This window comes from Fistularia commersonii, chromosome 5 (assembly GCF_037954325.1).
Source record: "Fistularia commersonii isolate RoL2024-O1a breed Wild chromosome 5, RoL_Fcom_v1.0, whole genome shotgun sequence".
NCBI classification, from domain to species: Eukaryota; Metazoa; Chordata; class Actinopteri; order Syngnathiformes; family Fistulariidae; genus Fistularia; species Fistularia commersonii.
In genome coordinates, this window is record NC_141288.1 from 736,710 (window position 1) to 757,500 (window position 20,791).

Here is a 20,791-nt window from a genome sequence, read left to right on the forward strand (position 1 = left end):
TCTCCTGGCGGATCTGAAAGGGGTTAGTACCAGTATCTTCACACCATACCTTCAAAGAAGGCTGGAGATGGAGGTCCGGGCAGGAGGCGGGTCTTCAGTGTGCAGGTGTGACTGACGCCTGTCAATCAAAGGCAGGCCGGGAGTCACTCCTTCATTAAGGTGTCACTTCCTGACATGACGGGCAAAGACACCTTCACATTTAGGAGGAAACCCTGGGGAGGTCCTCCAGCTTCACCCAAAATACACCCGTGTTCTTTTGGACGTAAATACAATGTATGATATTTATATTTCTAGGATATAAAAACCGTCAACAGAACAGTGAGGCGGTGAAGTTTGACCTTATAAATGTCCTTTGAGGGGCGACAGAAGGACAAGCAGGAGATGATTGATACTCTGAAACTAAACATTTAACGGCAAGGACATTCACACCATATGTACGGTAGCCCCAGAAATATTTGGACATTGACACAAGTTTTGTTGTTTTAGTTGTTTACGAAAACATACAATTATATAATCACCATGGGCTTGAAGTGCTCAGTCTCAGTTGTAATTTGAGAGGATTCACGTCCATATTAGAGCGAGGGTTTAGGAATGACAGCGATTTAATACGTAGCCGCCTCTTTTTCAAGGGACCGAAAGCAATTGGACAATTGACTCTGGGAAAAGAAAAAGTCTGCATGGGCTCTTCCCTCGGTAACCTGTCATCGATTAAGCAGTTAAAAAGATTTGGATTTGGAAGCTGTTGCTGTGAACACACAACATGCGGTCGAAGGAAACCTCAAGCGAGGTGAAACAGACCATCCTGAGGCTGGAAAAAGAAGAAATCCATCAGAAATGTTGGGAGCGGCCAAATGAACAGTTTGGTACCAAAAAAGAAAAGGGCAGGAATGAGCTCGGGAACTCAAAAAGGCTGGACGTCCACGGAAGACGACAGCGGCGGATGATCGCAGAATCCTTTCCGCGGTGAAGGAAAACACCTTCACAACATCTTCTCAAGTGAAGAACACTCTCCAGGAAGAAGGTGTGTCAGTATGTTAGTCTACCTTCAAGACTCCATGAGAGGAAATCCAAAGTTTCACCACAAGGTGCAAACTATTCATCAACCTCAAAAATAGAAAGGCCAGAATGGACTTTGCTAAAAAAAACACCCGAAGAAGCCGTCCCGGTTCTGGAGCTGCATTCTTTGGACAGATGAGACGAGGATCGAGCTGGACCAGAACGATGGGAAGAAGAAAGTCTGGAGAAGAAGTGGAACGGCTCATGATCCAAAGCTCAGCACATCTTCTGTAAAACACGGTGGAGGCGGTGTGACGGCACGGGCGTGCACGGCTTCCACTTGTGTCTATTGATGATGTGCGAAAGCCAGAAGTAGCCAGATGCGTTCTGAAGTGTACAGGGATCCACTTCCTGCTCGGATTCAGCCAGATGCAGCAAAGCTGATTGGACGGAGCTTCACGCTACAGATGGACGACGATCCCAAACAGACCGCGAGAGCAACCCGGGAGTTTTTTTAAAGCAAAGAAGTGGAATATTCTGATCTCAACCCGATGGCATGCAGTTCACTCGCTCAAGACTCAAAACGAAACAAGGCAGAAAGATCGACTAACAAGCGATACCTGAAGATCGCTGCGGTGAAGGCCTGCAGGAAGGCCGGCGTTTGGTGATGTCGGTGGGTTCAAGACTTCAGGCACTCATTGCCTGCAAAGGATTCTCACCGACATACTGAAAAGTAACATTGTACTCAGGCTTATGCTAACTTGTCAAATTAATTTTGAACCCCTGAAATTCCTACACGTTTAATCACATGGTTTCCTTCAACCTTAAAGTCTGAACTTCAGTTCCGTTGTAATGGTTTTATTTCAAATCCAGTGCGATGGCACGCACAGCCAATCGTGAAGATTGTGTCGCTGTCCAAATGCTTTCGGGCTTGGCTGTACAAACAGGTCCGGACAATACGGGGTCTCCAAAGAACCTCCTGCTTGAGAACCCTGAGGAACTCCACGCAGACACGGGGAGAACATGGAGAGTCCACAAGGAAAGACCCCTGGTGGGAACCTGCCCAGGAGGAGGTGCTCACCACCGCTCCGCCATTTCCAGTCCGCAAACCTCTTGAAGTGAAATCACCCGTTACGAAGTCCGACAGGTGTGGAGATGAGATGTTCTTCAAAGGTGACAATCGAAGCGGCTCGGAATTAAAATAACATGTAAAAACCCCGGTCTTTGCTGACTCGACTTCTGCGGAGGCGTCACATTACAAATAAACATCTGGAATTAAAATGTGAGTCGGTTTGTCGCCCGGAGGCCGACGGGAAGGAGGACGATGAGACGCTCTTTTTTAGTTTGCTTATTTTTATTCAGGAGGTTTTTAATAGAATGCAAAGGTCCGTTTATAAGGGAGACAAATTTTTCCGCGATGGCGTACAGAGACAGAAGAGCCCGTCGGCGACGGGGACGCAACCATCAGAATGTAAACTTTACAGAGGAAGAGAGAGGAGATGATAGAACACCACGTCATGGCTTCCATTAGGTACTGGTCATAAAAGTGTGACAGTGAATAAACGACAGAACACTGCCCACGAATACGTCTGCAAATGTCATTATCACACAGATATACATCCAAGACAAAAATAAACTCATCCTTTTTTTTTTTTTCTGGTCTGTGTGTCTCCACCTACAGTATTTCTCAAGATATAAATTTTCCCATTTTTTTTTATTTTTTTATTTTATTTTTTTTTACACTTTTCAACATATCCTCACATTTACATTTAAGTCGTCCGGGAAGCGTTTCTTAAAGATGCCCGAAGAAGCTGTGGGGTGGTGGGGGGGGGGGGGGGGGGGGGGGGGGGGGGGGGAAGGCGATGGGCTGGAACGGGCGATGGCGAAGAACACAGATTGGCAATAACGTCGGCCTGGACACGCCGGCGAGGGAGAAAGAAAGAGTCGACGGGATTTCTTTCGTGTCGGAGGCGCTAGCGTGCTGCCGCTAGCCGCTAGCCGCGGAAGGAAAAAGATAGAGCGCAAGGAACGAATCAGGGATATGAGAGATCGATTGGATGGCGGAGTGAGTCAATGCTTGTCGTTTATTTATCTTCATGTACTTCATCTCCTGTCCGGCGAGTCACTCGCCGTCCACGTCGGGTCTTTGGAATGATGTTGATTGGATGGTCGTTTGTTTTGTTTTCCTTTCTTTTCTCCTTTACTTTTCACCCCCTCCCTCTGTTTAGCGCCGGTAGCCAAACTCGTCGGCGTCGTCGGCGCGGAAGTCCCCGTAGCGCCAAATGTTGAGCTGGTGGGAGGACAAAGGCAGGGCTTTATTGGCCGCCGTGAAACAAACAACCGTAAAAACGCGAACCGCTACTTAAATACCCTCGACGGCACATTAGATGTTCAATGGTCAAGAGAGAAGCGGGAGTGGGGAAGGCGGGAGGAAGCGCCGCTTCCATCGCCAAGGTGCCTGTTTCATCATCGTCGTCGTCCTCGCCATGTGCTCGGCCACCCGACAAGTAAAGTCGCAAAGGACGCCTGTGATTGGTCCGGACTCGGACCAATGAGAAGCCGGGTTACTTCGGCGTGAGCGGGATCGTAAAGCGATCATTAATGCCGCGATTCCTTGCTCATTAGCAACTGCTGCTACGAGGATGAGTGAACGAACGACCGTTTTTGTCTGCTTTTTCTTAATGAATCTGCCTTTTGTCATCGGCTGAAGTGAGCGGCGACGCTCGCTCGCTCGCTTCCGACTGTGCCTGACCGGTTGTCAGGGTAACAAGGAGCGAGCGCCGGGAAGAGACGGCGTCTGACGGGTCAGCGCTAGGACTTGGGAGATGCCGTTACCTGACATTTACATGAGTAAACAAAATGGAAGCGGGCGTCTTCTCGCCCCCCCGGGACGTCTCCGGCGGGTTCGAAGACGGGAACGAACAAAAAAGCGATCTGATCTTTTGAATCTAGATGATCCACCTGCTCAGTGGGATCTACCAAGGCGGGTCCAGAGGGCCGGGAGGCGTCGGCCCCGAGTTTAACGCCAAATTTATAGAATAAATCTGGAACTCAAGTAACGTTTTAGTTTCACAAAGCGGCAGCTGACATTCTTGGATCCAAACATACTGGTCAAGATGCTGGGATGCCCAGAATGGGTCCACACCCGACGGCTACAGCCGGATCTTTGGACGCCGTTCTCCGGTCTCCGTGAGGGGAATCACCACGCTTGCACGTTCTTGCATTCTCCGCCAAGAAAGGCCGCCAACGTGACCCTTCTTTGTTTGAGCTACGACGGCTCACCACTTTATTATAATTATAAATATGTATATATATCCATACATTTGGCCTTCTTTTGCGGGGGTTCTACGGTTTTGTGCTGCTGTTGTAACATCAGCAGTTTGAGAGGACGATTGAAGAACCCCGTTCCTTTGTGAAAACCTCTTCAGAGGGTTCACGCCGGGGCGTCGGTGGCAAACGGCTCGACCGGCCCGCGTTTCTATAGAAACGGTGACGTCGGCGCGCAGAATGCCGACTGCGGGAGCCGAGACCCGATAATTCCACGGGAGGACAGCGTGACGGGTGCTCGGCGCAGGAACTCATCGCAACCATCGGAATTCTGGAGTGTGGAAGAAGCATTTCTGCACCTTCGGCGGAGCCCCGATGCAGAAAAGGGAAGGGAGTAAATAAATAATGCCGATGTGGTGATGCGTGGGATGCGGTCGTCTTCCAGGACGCGCTCAGCTGAGATGATCGGACACGGGGGTGGCCGCGATTCTCACTGCGGGAACTTTTTGTAGTTCCTCCAACCTTTTCAGGAGAATTGACGTTTCCTGGTGCGTTCAGACAGCAGAGGAACCAGGGACCGTGGAGCTCGCCTCCTAGAACCATCTCAGCTCCTTCTCCGAGGCAGGGTCTTTCTACGCTTCCGCAGGAACTCATAGCCGCTTGGTGGAACTCATAAGCCGCACCCATGACCAGATACTTCTTCTGGAGCACCAATTTTGAGAACTTTCCTGGTTACAAGTCAGACGTTTTCAAAATGCAGTGAGAAATGGAGTGACAAAGAGGTCTAAGCTCTTCTGGCCTGCTACGCCTGAGAAGAACATCAACATTTGGGCCAGAATAAGTGCAGAGATAGCTAACGGCTAAGAGCTAACAGGGCTCTGCACACGGATAAAAACAGTCCAACCATCTGAGATGGTCCGTGGTTATTATTCCATGAACGCTGAGGCAGCTTCCGCCTCCATGATGTCATTTCCCCCTCTTCTTCTTCTTCTTTGGTGGTTTGTTTGTTTGGAGCTGAAGCTGCACGTTGCAGATGCCGGGATCACACTGGTCCCTCCTGTGGTCCTTCATGGACAGGGGGAATGGAAAACCAGAAGGAGTAGCGTTCCCATCCTGGAGGAGGCTACTTCCTGGCACCAAAACGAGCTCCACTCTTCTTAGACCTCCTCAGATCCATACGAGTGCTGTGCGACCTTTCACATCACCCATTAAGGCCTTTTATATTCACATTGTTCGCGTAAATACAAAGGGGCTTCGATGAAAAGGGCAAATCCAACAGGAGTCCGTCTCCTGCAGACCCCCTCCGCCCACTGAAGGCCATCGAGGACAGAAAAGGTCGGAGCTTTACGGTCCTTTTAGGAAAGGTGGGTTTATAATCTCAAGCCTCATCACTCACGGCCAGCCGGTCTCCGGGATCTACTTTTCAGTACGATTAGTTTTGTCTTTTGTTTCCTGACAAGTATACGAAGCTATTCCTCACATATTGAGATAAACTACGTAATGACGAGTCGATGCTCCGCGCCTCTCGTTTGAAGTCCTTCCATGTATTTAGCTTTCATTCGTCTTTGGCCGCCGGTCCCGGCTCGCCGTGCCAGACGGGCCAAACGGGCTCCGATATAGTCGTTTCCACTGGACGGCGTTGCTTCTAAGCTCCGAGACGCTTCTGGTCCGAGCGTTTGTGTGTGCGATGTCCTTCCTTTTCTTCACCCTCCCCGTTTTCCCCTCCTCTTTTTCGATCCCGGCGGCGCGCATTTGCACGCTTCCCCACCCCCTTATTCACACTGTGGACCTGCACAGACTGTGGGCAGCAATCCATATGGGGCAATGCGACTGCCAATGCGATATGTTGCGCGGATTCTGTGTCTCTGCTAGTTGGTGTAGAAAAGTAATTAGCATTCTTGTTTTGCCAACACGAATCGCGATTATTAGGCGGAGGAGGCGAAAACAGAAGCCAACGAAAGGACAAAGACAACAGGACGGGTGGCTTACCCTGGCGCTCTTGGCAGATTCTTGACTGTTCAGGTACTCCGTCACCTTGGGCAGAAAGAGCGAGTCATTAGCATATCACGTCACGGCGTTCCACATTTTCCGAAAGGAAGGAGTCGCTTCTGTCCGCCGGGACGTTCCTTTCGCCCGCTCGCATTGAAATTCACAACTATTCCCGACCGATCCACGCTTGAGGTCAAGCTATAGATGTCGCCGCATGAGCCGCGAGCGTGCCGAGCCAGGAACGGCAACAATACGTCTCGCGGCCCGAGGTCAGCGCTTTGTCCATCTCGCTCTTCCTGCTCCGACTCCCACTTGCAAACTCACTTGAGATTAGAAGCTCTCAAGCCAACACCCGCTGGTTTGTAGTGTAATATACAATAAAGTGCTTTCACAGGATGCCTTAAGGGAGCAGTGAGCCGAGAATGGGGGTGAACTCCAATTTCTACCTGTGGTTTAGGGAAGAAAAAAGAAAAAAGGGAAGAAAAAAAAAAAAAAATCACAGCTCTGCTGTACGCCGAGACGAGGGCAATTGAAAGAGAGCGGGTTGGAGGGTTTAACACCGAAAGGTGAGGCTGCTAGTTTTGTGTTTCCTACTATCGGAGGCACGCGGGACATCTGGGGAAATAGAGTCTGGGAAGATGTTAATCTAAATAGCAAACGCCTGTGAAATTGATGTTATATTGGAGTGTTAATCTTATTTCATAAAACCATCCGGGTTGGACAGAAGCTCTCGAGTCCTGGGATTTTCTTTTTCCTTAAATTGCGCAAACAAAACGGATTCATTTTAGCGTATTCGCAGCAACGGCGCAAGTCGAGTGACGCTTTGTTGATATTTGTGTAATACCAAGCTAATTGTCAGGCTCCCTCTGACTAAACCAAAAAAAACAAAAAAATCCATTCGATGTGGAGATACCGGGTGAACGGAGAGGAAATAAAAGAGCTGGAACAAGAGGGAGGCAGAGTGCGGCGCTGAACATATTGACTGCTTCTGCTAGAGCAGTCATTTAGCCTCATTGAATGAACCAGTGATGAGTAATAGAGAAAGAGGCGGGGGGTTCGGGGGTGCAGGAGAGAGGCGGCGTTTGGCGAGATGGATCCGGCACGAGCGGACGGACGGACCTGTGAAAGCCTCTGCGGCAGACCTTCTGAGAGGAGCTGACCTTCAGAGGTACAATGTGACCACTCCGGGTTTAGCTTCACCGCCACCGCGCCGGTAACGCTCGCCCGTAAGACTTGAACACTAAACCGATCGGCGTGTTGACGATTTGTAGGCCGAACCCGTGGAAACGACGGAGTGGGTGAAGATGGGGGACGGAGGCTCCGTGAAAGGAGGCCGTGAAGGAGCGTCCGTCTTCCCGCATCGGATCTTGGTTTGCATGACAGTTGAAGACGAGCCGGCCGTCGCAGTCGGACCAGCGCTCGTACGGGAACAAGACGTTGGATTCTGGAGCGCCGAACATGCTAACGCTAACAATGCCAGACGGGTATTTTGCCATCAGATGTTTCCCTTCTGGGTCACATCCGACGGCCCCCAGATGACCAAAGTAACAATATCACAACACTAGAACTTTCAACCTGCAAAATACATATTTTATTGCCTGTTTATGTTTTGTATAGTTATTTTATTGCCGATCTGTGTATTTTATATATCGTCTATTTTATACAGTTTTATACTTGTATTGTCCAGGACTACAGATGGAAATGAGCTATGAGCTATAATCTGGTACAAACATCCCCGCCTCTGTGCTTCATGTATTTGTACACTGTCCTAATAAACTTCTAAACAAACAAACAAACAAACAAGAATGCCAGATGACGGCCGTTTTAACCGCGCAGCCCAACAAAGCACAGATTCTATTTTCCTGGACGCCGTTGGAAAGCTGCGTCTCAGTCCCGTCGGGCAGATGTCGCCGTACGGAGGGCCGGAGATGTCGTTTGAACTTTCCAGCGAGTCTCACAATAGTTCGGGCCTCTCAGCCGACGGCGTTGTCTCGCGACGACGGCGAGCTGCAAAACAAACTTCCACGCAGTTTTACAAAAGTGCCGACTTCCACACAGCTGGAGCCGGGAGTGTCTTCTCAGGGGCGACGCAGCACAATAGCGACAACACGGGGACCCAAGCGGCGAGCCTCTTTTCCTATTCTGATCGGGAAGGCGTCTTTCTTTTCTCCTCTCTGGCTCGCCGTCAACATTTACTTCAACCCGGCGCAACACAACAGTCAATCAGCGCGCAGCTGAGCCGCCGTGATGACTGCCTTCAGACTCTCAGCTGCTCCACGGATCCCGTCCCGGATCCGGCTTTCACGGCTTTTCTATCGGCTCCGGCGGGGAAGGGCATAATGGCTCATTTACAGCACAAACAGAAGCAAAAGTCATCTGGAGACGACCGGGCGGCGGCGGCGGCGGGGGAGGAGGAGGAGGAGGAGGAGGAGGAACGCTTCTTGCTGTGGCGAGAATCAGATATACTTTCCAGATTGCAACACACCAACAGACCGGATCTCCGAATTAATATCGAGAATAATTAACATTATCCGAGGCCCCGCCGTTCCCCGAGGCTTCGACGCCGGCCGAAGTGTCCGCCGAGGGATCCCTGAGTAATGTTTGCTCCGCACTGACGTGGTACTTCAAGCAGGAAATCCTTGAACTCATTCCCGCGGCGTGTGATGACAACTTCCTGTCGCTCCGACGTCCCATCTTTGGTTGGTTTTGGACTCGAGCTTTACAGCCAGAAGCTGATGTGTTCTTGTCGAAATCTTCTTGTCTTGGCGACCGGAAGAAATTCTTCTTCAGGTGAAGAATTTCAAGTGCGGTTGATTTCGACAAGAATTCATCCGGAAGACTGAGAACCTCCACAGATTTGAAGAGTCTCGGTGGAAGTGGATCTGCTATCAGAAAGCATTGGAGTGCCAATCACAGCGGCTGCGTGCCTTTCTATTTGTATTCAAATCAATACCATAAATTATATGATCCGGATTAAATTTGGGCAGAAAGTCTTGTACTATCATTCCGTATAAGCAAATTTTGTGCGGGAGCTCGTTGTTAGGCGGAGCGAGCGAATACGTGGTCACACGGCCCAATGTGAGTCTCGGCCGGTTGCACGCCATATTGGATTGTGCGACATTCGCTCTTTTGTTTGTTATGTTTTAGTGGAAACTTTTTAGCCGTGCGTAACTTTGCGTTGCACTGCAACAGGACAGGATTCGAGCGGTCGAGGACCTCCTGTATATATAATTCAAACAGCTATAATGGGGGTTGTACCTATTTAAATATGTACCTTCCACATCTCTTATAAAAAGGTGCCACGGCGTCTGAGGGCAGAGCTGCTGCTCCGAGCCGGGATGCAAATGCAAATGGGAATGCGGCATTTTCTGCTTTCTCTTTTTGCGAGACCTAAAGGCCTCGTGTGTGTGTTTGGTTATCAGGGGTGTTTTCCCGCCTCGTCCTGAGAGCATGCAGGACTGCATGCGCTGTTTACTCCGAGCGCAGGTTCCTTTTTTGGACCATTTATCTTTATCGTGACTTCTTTGCTTGTGAGCTGAGTGACAGCTGGTGCGTCTCTGGTGTTTTGGCGCCCGTTTGTGAATCTGTCCCCGTGAGGGAGCGCAGCCCCCCCCCCCCTCCTCGCCGCCGCCGCCGGCCGGTTCACCATGCCCAGGTGGCGTTTCTGGTGAGCGCGGTGTGAAATTGACAGATCCGAGCGAGAGCTAGCGCGGCGGCGCTCTGACAGGCTGTGTGCGATCTGGTGCGTAGGTGACCCCCACACTTTTTGGTTTCGCGGCGAGGGAAAACGCTCAGCGAAAAACCAGATTTTTCTGAGATCCGCGTGCGAAAAGCCAGTTCGGGCGCCGGCCAAGCGCTCGGCGGCGGACAAAGCGAGGAGCACTCGGGTGGAAAGAGAACAATGAGGCTCGTCTCCCATGCGTGTAAAGGCTCTGTCATTAACGCCGATGACGATCAGACACACACCGCCTCCCAGACGGCGGCGGCGGCGGTGGTCAATCTCCAATCCACAAAACGTCCGCTTTTCCTCTTCGCTGCCACAACGCTCACGTTTTGGCGTCCCTTGTCCGATATTTCAAAGCTGCCCGACGGCTGAGCGGCTTCAGGAACCGGTTAGCAAACCGGGGCTCGGAAAAAAACGACGACTTTTTAGGGAAGCTACCTCGGAGCAAAGCTGCTCGGGGAGATTGAGGTCTCAACAACGTGTGACGTGTGACGCACCTCTGCAACCTTGGAAGATCACGCACCTATCGAAGGAATGTGGAATGCATGGTGTGTATACATGTGCACCGACGGAACACACACACACACACACACACACGTATAACAAATATAAGGAGCCACAGCAAAAAACAGAACATTCTCTTCTGCTTTCCAAGGACAATGTGAAAAGAAAAAAGGTCTTATGTGAACACTAATAACACACACACACACACACACACACACACACACACAAAGACACACGCGGTCTTCTGATAGCAGCTGCATTAAAAAGTTTTCTGCTTCTCTTCTACAATATCTATTTTCTCTTTTTTCCACCAAGGTCACATAACTCAAAATAATAATATAAGTTTGAACAGTCTGCTGCATCCACTCCCCTCGCAGGCGAGCTTCCACTCAGCCCCGGGGTGTGTGGGAGGGAGGATAAAGTGTGTATCTGTGCATCAAATGTGTGTGTCTGTGTGTGTGTGTGTGTGTACATCTGCAGAAGATGGAATAGCGTTTGGGAAGTGGCGCGTGTCAGCTAGGACATGTCAAAGGGGGCCCTCAGAGCGATGGCGGCGGCGAGGGAGACAGTCATGCCTGTTTGAGTGTATGTGTGTGTGTGTGTGTGTGTGTGTGTGTGTGTGTGCGCAGTCAATAACAGGGAAGCAGAAAATGTCCATTAAAAGGCCATCTCTAACTCTACTTGTAAATTAGGTATTGAGCCATTGGTACTGAGCAGCCATGCTGTCACACACCTCTGATGCTCAGTGTGTGTGTGTGTGTGTGTGTGTGTGTGTGTGTGTGTGTGCGCGCCCTGTGGTGGTTTTTCGGGGGGCTCTTGATGGGCCGTGACAGTCACTGGGGTCGAACAGGGAGGGCAGCGACCTGAAAGCCATTCAATGAGTGTTACAGATGCAGCTAAAAGCCATTTCTAGCAGGCATGGCGGAGACGTGTCGGCTCGCCGTCGGAGGCGGCGGATCATCGTCCGCCGCCTTCACTCGGACACACCGACCCGACCAAGATGATCGGTAACGCCGTTTTCCGAGACGTGTTTTTTCGCTTTGCGATCTGAGCCCGGATCGGAGTTAGCGGTGAGCGCGACGAGCCGTCGACACCCACGTGGACGCCGCTGTCGGTGAAGCGGCGTTTATAGACAGTGAGACGCGGCGACCTCCGCGAGATCGCCAGGAGAGAATCACTGGAAACCACGAGCGAGGCGTGAGATGGAGAAGTTGTGGCTGAGATACGGTGACGGAGAGCATCGTCGGGGATTCGGTGCGGCGGACGGCGGGACCGCGGACGGACGAGGCGACGGAGGAGTCGTTCAAAGTTGGTCGGTGACGGTTTGATGATTTTAGAAAGATGAGCGGCTTCATGACGTCCATTAAAGGAGTTTAAACAAAGTACATCACATTTAGCAACACGTTGTAGCATTAAAGGTGGAGCCAGTGAGTTAAAGACGGAGCGGCAAATGAAAAACACCGATCTCCTTCTCTGCCGGCCATTTTCATTTTCATACACTTATTATTTTGATACACTATTTGTTATTTAGAAAGAATATTTTCCTATTTAAAGCATGTAACAAATCTGGGGTTGTGGAACAGATTCATAGTGTTTCAATTCATTTTTAACGGGGAAATTTGATTTGATTGGATTCGGATTGAGCGTCAATTGCTCTCCGCACTACGTCAAAGTGTTTCTGTACGCTCTTCTAGTTCATCCGCGCAGTCCAGAAATCCTTGACTGACTTTAAATTAAAGATCAATTAAAGAGAACTCCCCTTCACGGTTGGCGTCCGATCCCTGCGCGCCTGTTGTTCCCGTTAACTGGAGATTGCCAGTTCAAGCGGCACATCAAAAACACCAGTTCCACCAAAAGCCTCCAAAGCTTTGAAGCGCTCACGCCGCTTATTTTTGCTCAGCGTTTTCCAATTAATCTGAAATATTTTGTTTTTAATGTTCACGTCTGGAATCGGCCCGACCTCTGACGAAAAATAAACCCGGAGCCGGAGAAAAACGAGTTGGATCTGGCCGTTCCGTGCTCGCTGGTGTTGTGCGTCGTTGCAAATAAGAGTGTGTTCGACAAACGCACGATGTAGCGTGGATTGTGCGTCGGCGAGGCGCGGCGCTGGCGTCGCAGCTAAACGCCGCAATTGCCGTCTGATAAATGGAACGACCCGAACCCTCCAGACTCCCGCCGCTACATCCGGCCCTCCTCCGTCCCTCCCTGCACGGATTCCACAAATTCGACCGTTGCCGCGGACGGCGGAGGGGGGACGGCGCCGGGGGAAACCCGGAGGCTGATCCTGCAAGCCACTAACATCTTCATGAAAAATTAGCGCCTGTGTGAGCCTGCAGCAACACACAGGGGAGGAAGATGGGGAGGGGGGGCAGCTTGTGATTTGTAATTAAAGGTAACCGCACTTCGGGCTGCAGCTTTTTCTTTTTTTTCTCCCCGTGGGGCCGAGCGACCCATAGCTGCCCCTCCAACCCCCCCCGAGGTTCAGTTCTGCTGACAGACGCGGGAAAAAAAAAAGCCAAGATAACGTTTAAACAAAGGAGCATAAGTATTTGTTCACACGTCGGATTAAAGCGTGAAGGTTTTTGTCTCTTTGCACCATCTGCGGGAGCTGCTCGGCAGGGCGGGCGTCATGCTAGCTCCTCGTGGCAGATACTTCCGCAACGGCAGATGCTAAGAAACTTGAGATAAGCACGATGACAACTAGCTTGAAACGCGAATGCGCTTCCAGGAAAACCAAGGCCCGGTTCGCGGAGCGCTAGCTTAGCGACGCAACCTGCACGCATGCTCCCATCTGCCCGCCGTGCACGTGCTGCGGTCATCCACGCAAGACGCCGGGAGAACGTTTGGTCCCTGCAGGCGGCCGGGAGGACGTGACTCGCTAACCTGGTTAAGCTAGTTTAGTCTGTTAAAAAGAAAAAGGTGTGAAAAGATGTGTGAATACACATCACGTTATGGGATGTGGGCAAAACCACAAGGACGGGAAAAAAATGCACCTCATCTATATTAATATATTTATATGATTACCTTAATTATGCAAAAGTAGTTATTACTATTGACTCTTAAAAATTGATTCAAGAAATGAACAATGATAGCTCCAAATAAGCCCCGCCTCCTTCTCCAGCTGATTGGTGTCTTCTGGCTCTCAGCCGGGAGGGGGTGGGGCAATCTATTGATGTCTATTATTAACTATTGTTAATTTGTTCATTTACAGAATGATTTTGTGGGATTTTATTTCAGATTTCAGTGTTTATTTGTCATTTATTAAGCATGTAGATCGGGTGACAGGTTATCTTACAAATTAAGGACAACCGTAGCCGTCTTTAAGTTGCCTTTTTCAGATATTCTTGCCGGTCGGATCCCCACGCCGGGTTCAAAGGGGCAAAATCAGCTGACAATTTCGGATAACGGCGTGTAAAATGGCGTCTGTTGACGCTGAGGCAGAATGCACGTCTGACCGGAGCACCTCTGCACCTCCACTCTGTAATCACTTTTCAGCATGACAAGGCACCCAAAGACAAAAATGCTAATCGGCCGCAACCGCCGTCGTCGAAGCGGTACCGCACGGTAGTGGACGCCGAAAACTAAACAAGAGGACGGACACGGCGGTGTAGGTCCAAATTAAAAAAAAAAAAGGCCCGAGCGAAATGAAGTGACAGGCGAAAAGGTGTCATTGAGCGTCTGAGTCAGTCTGGCGACCCGCCATCCCGGCGGCGTCGAGTCGAGGCTGCCGGGACAATTTAAGGATCGCTTAGTATATTCAATCTGCCAGAGGTGTAACTTTTAGGCTGCGGGCTTGGCCCCGCTCCACCCCGCCGCCGCCAGCGCTTACTGCACATATTTTAGCACTTTATGGTTGCACTTCAACTTTCTGATGGAGTTTTCGCTGAGCAGTTTAGGTTGATACGGGTACTTTCAAAAACCGACGCTCTATCGATCTGATGTCTTTATTGTCTCTTCCCCGTCTCCTTCTCCGGGCTGTTTTTATGAGGGGGTGGGGGGCCGAAAAAAATCGATGCGCAATTATTTACACGATCGTGAGGATTTGACAGCAGGAAAATCCGGAATAGAAGTTTCAACAGGAGCAATCAGAGCTAATGACACGCTCCACGCCGATCCTCCCGTCTCATCAGATCCTTTCTCACAGCGGGAACCTTCGCGGTGGCCAGAACGTTTCAGGAACCGTTTCTTGATGCATTCAGACAGCAGAAGAACCAGGACCCCCGCTGTCCATGACCATCTCGATGCTTGGAGATCGGTGGATCTCGTAAGCCGATCCCAAAGACAGGCACTTCCTGTGGACTGCCGAGCGCCAATTTTAAAGAAAGCGACGAGGAGGTCCGAGCTCCTCTGTCCTGCGACACCTCTGAGGGCTTTCCAGAGGAACATCTACATTTTGGCCAGAATAAGTGTTAAGAGTTAGCGAACGGCTAAAGGGGTTCCTCGAGAAGATAAAAACATCTCAACCATCTGATCGTCCTCGGTTGTCATCCCATGAGCGCCGTGGGAGCTTCCACCTTCTTCTCCGTGCACGATGGGGACTTCTCATGGTGGCTCAAGTATGTTCTGGAAGAGCACAACCAGATCCCGAGTCCTCCTGATCCGCCGTGCCGTGAGTTGGATCCACCAATCACGTGTCGAGTGTTTGTTGATGCCGGTTTCTTCTGCTTTGCTTTCCTGAGATCCTTCCAGGCAACCGTTCCCTGACCTCTGGATTCGGGCCCCATTCTTCGGGCCGCTTACAGAAGGTTCCCCCTCCAGCCTCGGCTCCATCCAAAGCTCCTTCTCTTCTCACTCATCCAGGCTTCCTTGAAAAGTGACTTTTGTCCCTTTCTATCTTTCCCTCGTCCCCTCCATCCTCCATTCATTATCCCTTCGCAGGGATTGGAACGCCGTCATTGTAATCCGGGCTCTCGTGCTAAACATTGCATAACAGATGGGCTGTAATTTCCAGCGGCCCTTCAGTGACTATCAATAGGCAGTCACAAGAGCACTGAAGGTTAACTCCCGTCTTTGAGGACGGCATTGTCCCGCAGGAGGGATATTTATCCCTCCAAGGTTCCCTTTCACTTGTGTTTTTCTGCCTTAAGCCGTATATTTGTGGAGGCCGAATGCGCGCCATATGCACAGCCATTGTGGAGCCTATACAATTCTACCACAGATATATTTTTAAATGTATATGCGGGGAAAATATGCTCGCCAGCTGGCGGAATCGGGGTGAAAAAAACGCATGATTGTATTACATTTGTTTGCACTTAGCGGGGGAGAAACGGTGTGTGGCGCTGACCTGAGGTGTGTATGGATGATAAACCGTGGGATTAAAGTGTAAGGTACATTACGTGCCGCAGATGGAACGACCCAGAAACGCCACCGGGACGACCTCTTGAACCGCAGTCCACTAATATCTGTTACACGTGCCTAATGCACGGCCACATTATAGCGGATTTAACATCATATTGCCGAGTGTAATCTGTCATACATCTGGCATATCATCTGTAGGCCGTCGTTTTGTGCACGTGGCAATCACGGTAAGTGCAGCGGTGTTTACATTGCTTTTGTTTATTTTATTGTTTCCTCTCCAGACGTGTCAGATTTACACCGAGCCGGAGGACCTCTTTCTCGCCGTAAATTCCATTCTCATCTCTCGCGTTATCTTGCGAAATGGTTTGCGCTCTGAGGCTGAATATGCGAAGGTCTTGAGACGGGCCGTCGCTTCTTAATGCCGCCGGAGAAAACAGGTGCGTGACTTTGGCCGCTTTGTTTTCTTCCCAACGTTAGCCGGGATATCGGCTTTCACTGCAGCCGCAATAGAAAAAGTCGCTTTCCGGCGCTAGCCGCTTTCAGAAGTGTCCAGCTCCAGTTTGGTTCCAGGAAGTTGCTTCCTCCAGAGCCACCGAAGAGGAAGAGGAAGAAGAAGAGGGAGCAACATGGACACCATGGAGATGGAAGCTGCCGCAGCGTTCGTGGAATGATAACCATGAAATCAGACGTCCGGAAGTGTTTTCTCTTCGCTGTATAAGGAACCCTGCTAACCGTTAGCTAACTGTGCACGACTTGTTCTGTAGATGTTCCCCTACGAGCCTGGAAACCCCTCCGAGGTGATCCCGTGTCTCAAAACCTCATCTGACCAAGGTAGGTTTGAAAAATGGCGCTCTGCAGTCCACAAGAAGAATCTGGTGGAGGCCATGAGTTCCACCAATGACCTGTGAGGTCCTGTGGAAGCGTTAGAAGACCTCGAGTCGGAGCGAAGAAGGTTCGAGGATGTGACGTCCCCGGTTGGTTCCTCCGCCGTGTGAATGGATCTCGGAAATCTGCAGAAAGTTCCTGCATCGAGAAAGTGACTCGCCAAAGAAAGAGGAAAGGTCTCGCTGGTGTGAAGGAGCCAAAAAAAAAAAAAAAAAACAAGTCCAAGAGATGGAAAAACATAGGTTTTTTCCCTTGACTGCTTATGAATTCCTGTTCTTTAATTACCCCCAGAGGCTGGAAAAGTGTCCTGATTACAAAACTATAATTACATATTTATTTGAGACAGGAGTGGAATTAGCAGCGAGGGGTTCTTCCTTTCCCTTCCCTTCTCTTGCTTACTGCAACCGGCTTCTTGTTCAGCTCTCTGCGGACCGACGCGCCGCTGCCGGCAGGTCGGAGGGAAACGCCGGCGACGTCCAACGCTAAATAAAATCCATTTGCCGGAGTGTTTTCATCACGGTCTCGTCTGGAGGGTCCATTACCTCAGGAAGGCATTACGCTCCTCTGGCTGGTCTCCGCGGGTCAAAGGCCAGATTGCTTCCACGTCGATGAGGTTCATCGAGTCCCGGAGAGGCGGCGAACGCTCTCCAGTGAATGGTATGTTGCGTACAAAATGTAAATATTAACGACGTCTGCGTGAGTGCTTTTAGGTGGATCTCTGTAGAGGAGTTTCCGCTCGCCCACTAATTTATATTAATATGTATTCTGAAACATTTATGAGCAATTACTATGGTGACCGCGGTTCTTTATTCATTCTGCGTCCACATTTGTCAAAAAACGGCGCGGTGACTAATATGGGAGGGTGTGCAGGGGGCAGTAATTGCAGCTGGAATAAATATCCTCCATTTTTCTTAATCTTCGCGCAGAGCGCGGCCGGGATTCTGCGAGGGGGGAATTAACATAATGAGTGAAAGAGTAATGAGTGATGCATCGGGGACGGACACAACGGCCGCCATTCGAGGCAAATTGCGGAGGTGTGTGAACGTATATTGGCCGACCGGAGTGACAAATGAGAAGTGTGGCTCTCGGCGCCGTCGCGACCGTCTCCCCGCGTTTTGCATAATGGTAGCTTTACCATGTCAAAAACAACAACAAAAAATCAATACGCACCAAAGACAGTAAAAGCAGAGGCGCGTGCTAGCATGGAAATGTGGTCATTATTGGACTGTCAGAAAACCATAGGCAGCATACGGACCTCTTAACATTCAATTGTACACCAGGGACCCATTTACAAACGGGGAGCACTTAGGTTTTACTGCACATTTACATTTTAGCAGCCCCTGTTACCAGCTGACCTTTTTTTTTTTTTTTTTAATTTATTTTTAAAAATAACAGCGGCGGCACTAGCGCGGCTCAACAAAAAAAAAAAAAGGAGATGAACGCGATTGCGCCGTGAAATTGTATTTTGACATTATGAACACAACTTATTTTAGTTCCACGATTATGTTTGCTATTTATTTTAAGGCCCCTGCAAATTCCTTTCATTCACCAGCTAAAGGCTCCCGTATCCTTTAGCTGTGAAATTCAAATTCCCGGTTTCGGTCCACTCACCATCTTCTGCAGATGCTTCTCCTTGCGGACGTCCACCATCACCAGGCCTTCCTTCACCAGGCCGAGACCCACGTCCTCCTTGGTGTCCGCGAACTGTAGCGTGACGTGCGGGCAGGAGGCGCCCGAGTACTCCACGTTCAACATGCACTGGGTGTTCTGGATGTCCCGCACCACGCAGTCCACCACGTCTGCACGGGCGTCCTCCTGCGCGAGGTCAGGGACGGTGCGATGGAAGAAGGATGGAGGATAATTAGTACGTTTCCACCGGCGACTCCATCACACACACAGATGGCATCGGCCGAGGCTGATAAACCTGACTCCGATCCTTCGCTCGTTCATTTATGATCGATGACACTTGTTCTGCACTAAGACGAGAGGCGGCGTTCGTCTGGGACCCGACGCCAGTCCAGCACATATAAAAACCGTTCACCTTCTCATTCACACATCCAGACAATGTAGGGCTGACCTGGGCATGCAGGGACATCTGGCCCGACAAACCACTGGCTTTGAATGTTTTAATAAGTATTTTCAATCAACACCGAATTAAGAAACTCCTTATTACTTCCTTTTGTTTAGTGTTGTATGGATGATGACAAACAAAATAACGTCGGAATGTTGAAATAAAAGGACAGAAAATTTAAATTTCAGTTTTCATTTTGTTTAATTTACATGATAAGTCGTTGGCTTCTTCTACTTCTTTCGGCTTTTCCCTTCAGGTGTCGCCACGGCGAGTCAACTCTCTCCATCTAACCCTCTTCTCCGGATCCTCCTCTCTCACACCAACTACCTTCATATCTTCTCACACTGCGTCCATAAATCTTCTCTTTGGTCTTCCTCCAGACCTCCTGCCTGGCAGCTCCAATTCCAGCATCCGTCTACCAATATATCCTCTATCCCTCCTCTGTCCATGACCCAACCATCTCAGTCTGGCTTCTCTGACCTTCTCTCCAGAACATCTAACATGTGCTGTCCCTCTGATAGACTCATTCCTGATCCTCTCCATCCTGGTCACTCCCAAAGAGAACCTCAACATCTTCATCTCTGCAACCTCTAGTTCTGCCTGCTGTCTTTTGGTCATTGGAACAAGTAGTTGGCTTGCACATAAAAATTAAATAAGAATTAATTCCCCGGCCCTGATGAAGGGTCTCCAGTGAACGTCCTGCATGTGTTTGGACTGTAGGAGGACCCTGGAGTCTCCACACAGAGGCCTCCAGTGGAGTCCAACCAGGGACCTTCTGGCTGTGAGGAGAAGGTGCTGACCACTGCACCTCCTCGCCTCCGCAGATAATTCCAAATGTCACTCAGGAATGAATCCACAGTTTCACACAAACAAATCCGTCAACGTGTCTTGAGATTTTCCCGACCCCTCGGAGCCGTTTCAGTTGGTCTCCTCCTCCGTCCTCTGACCTTTCCCTTCCCTTCCCGACCTTCCCCGCGTGCGAGAAGGAGGCCGGCGTTTGATTTAACGTATGGCGTCGGAAGGAGCCGGCGCCGCCGCATTGCAGCCCCGACCTCACGTCCGCCGGCGTCCGGGGGGGGGGGGGCAAGAAAGAAACACAGCACCGGACGGAACGGGGAGACGGGAAGGCGCTTGAAAACAAAACGCGTGCAAAAATAAAATCAAGAAAAATAAATAAAATGTAGAAAAATCAGTCCCTGGCCGTCATCCATCCTTACCCAACACCATCCATCTCCTCCCTTTCCCTTCTTCTCGCCCTGGTCTTGTCTCCATGGCAACCCCCTTCCAGCTAGCTGCCCTTGGGTATGTGCATTCTGGTGTGTGTGTGTGTGTGTGTGTGTGTGTGTGTGTGTGTGTGTGTGTGAGCATGTGTGGGCAGGGGAAGGTTGTTCAAGGCACAAAATTAAGGGCTTCTTTTTATATGTATTTTTTTACGCTCGCTCTGCCCCTGGTCAACTTGTCACAGGCACCACAGGGGAGCTGAGGGGCGAGAGAGAGAGAGAAAGAAAGAAAGAAAAAGAGAGAGAGAAAGAAAAAGAGAGAGGGAGGGAAGGTACAAAACGGACTGGGTATAGAAATATGTCGACGCTGGTAACGGTGCGATTCCACGATAGCGGGAGCGCAGAACAAACCAGCGTTTACTGGAGCAACCTTTTAAAAAGGAGTGCGTTCCCCCCAAGAATGTCAAAGTTGTTTCTCCCCTTCACCCCGAAAAGACGTGACGTTTTGAATATTGTATAGTTATTTTATTGCCTATCTGTATATTTAATATATATGGTCTATTTCATACAGTTTTATATTTGAATTGTCCAGGACTACAGATGGAAATTAGCTATGAGCTACAATCTGGTACAAATATCTCTGCCTCTGTGCTTAATGTACTTGTACTCCGTCCTAATAAACTTCTAAACAAACAAACGTAAACCGTTATTCTCATTAGCATCGAATCTGCCGCTGACGGCTCCGATTTCGAAAAGCTAATCGAGCCCCGGTTTGAGGAGGGTTTGAGCCGGCGTTGTGTGTCCACACGCCCCTCTTTCTTTAATTAGCTGACCGTG

The 20,791-nt window shown here is 50.0% G+C and overlaps 1 protein-coding gene across 1 annotated transcript in view; it reads right to left on the reverse strand.

Annotated features, from left to right (window-relative positions):
- Positions 1-2,331: 2,331 nt before the first annotated feature.
- Positions 2,332-20,791, reverse strand: part of snd1 (staphylococcal nuclease and tudor domain containing 1) — a 160,286-nt gene continuing 141,826 nt past the window's right edge. Inside the window, exons 22-24 of the mRNA XM_086146287.1 lie at positions 18,275-18,478; positions 6,253-6,297; positions 2,332-3,286 (exon numbers count right to left, since the gene is read on the reverse strand). Coding sequence (XP_086002413.1) covers positions 3,221-3,286; positions 6,253-6,297; positions 18,275-18,478 — 315 coding nt within the window. The 3' untranslated portion in view covers positions 2,332-3,220. The remainder of the gene's footprint in view (positions 3,287-6,252; positions 6,298-18,274; positions 18,479-20,791) is intronic.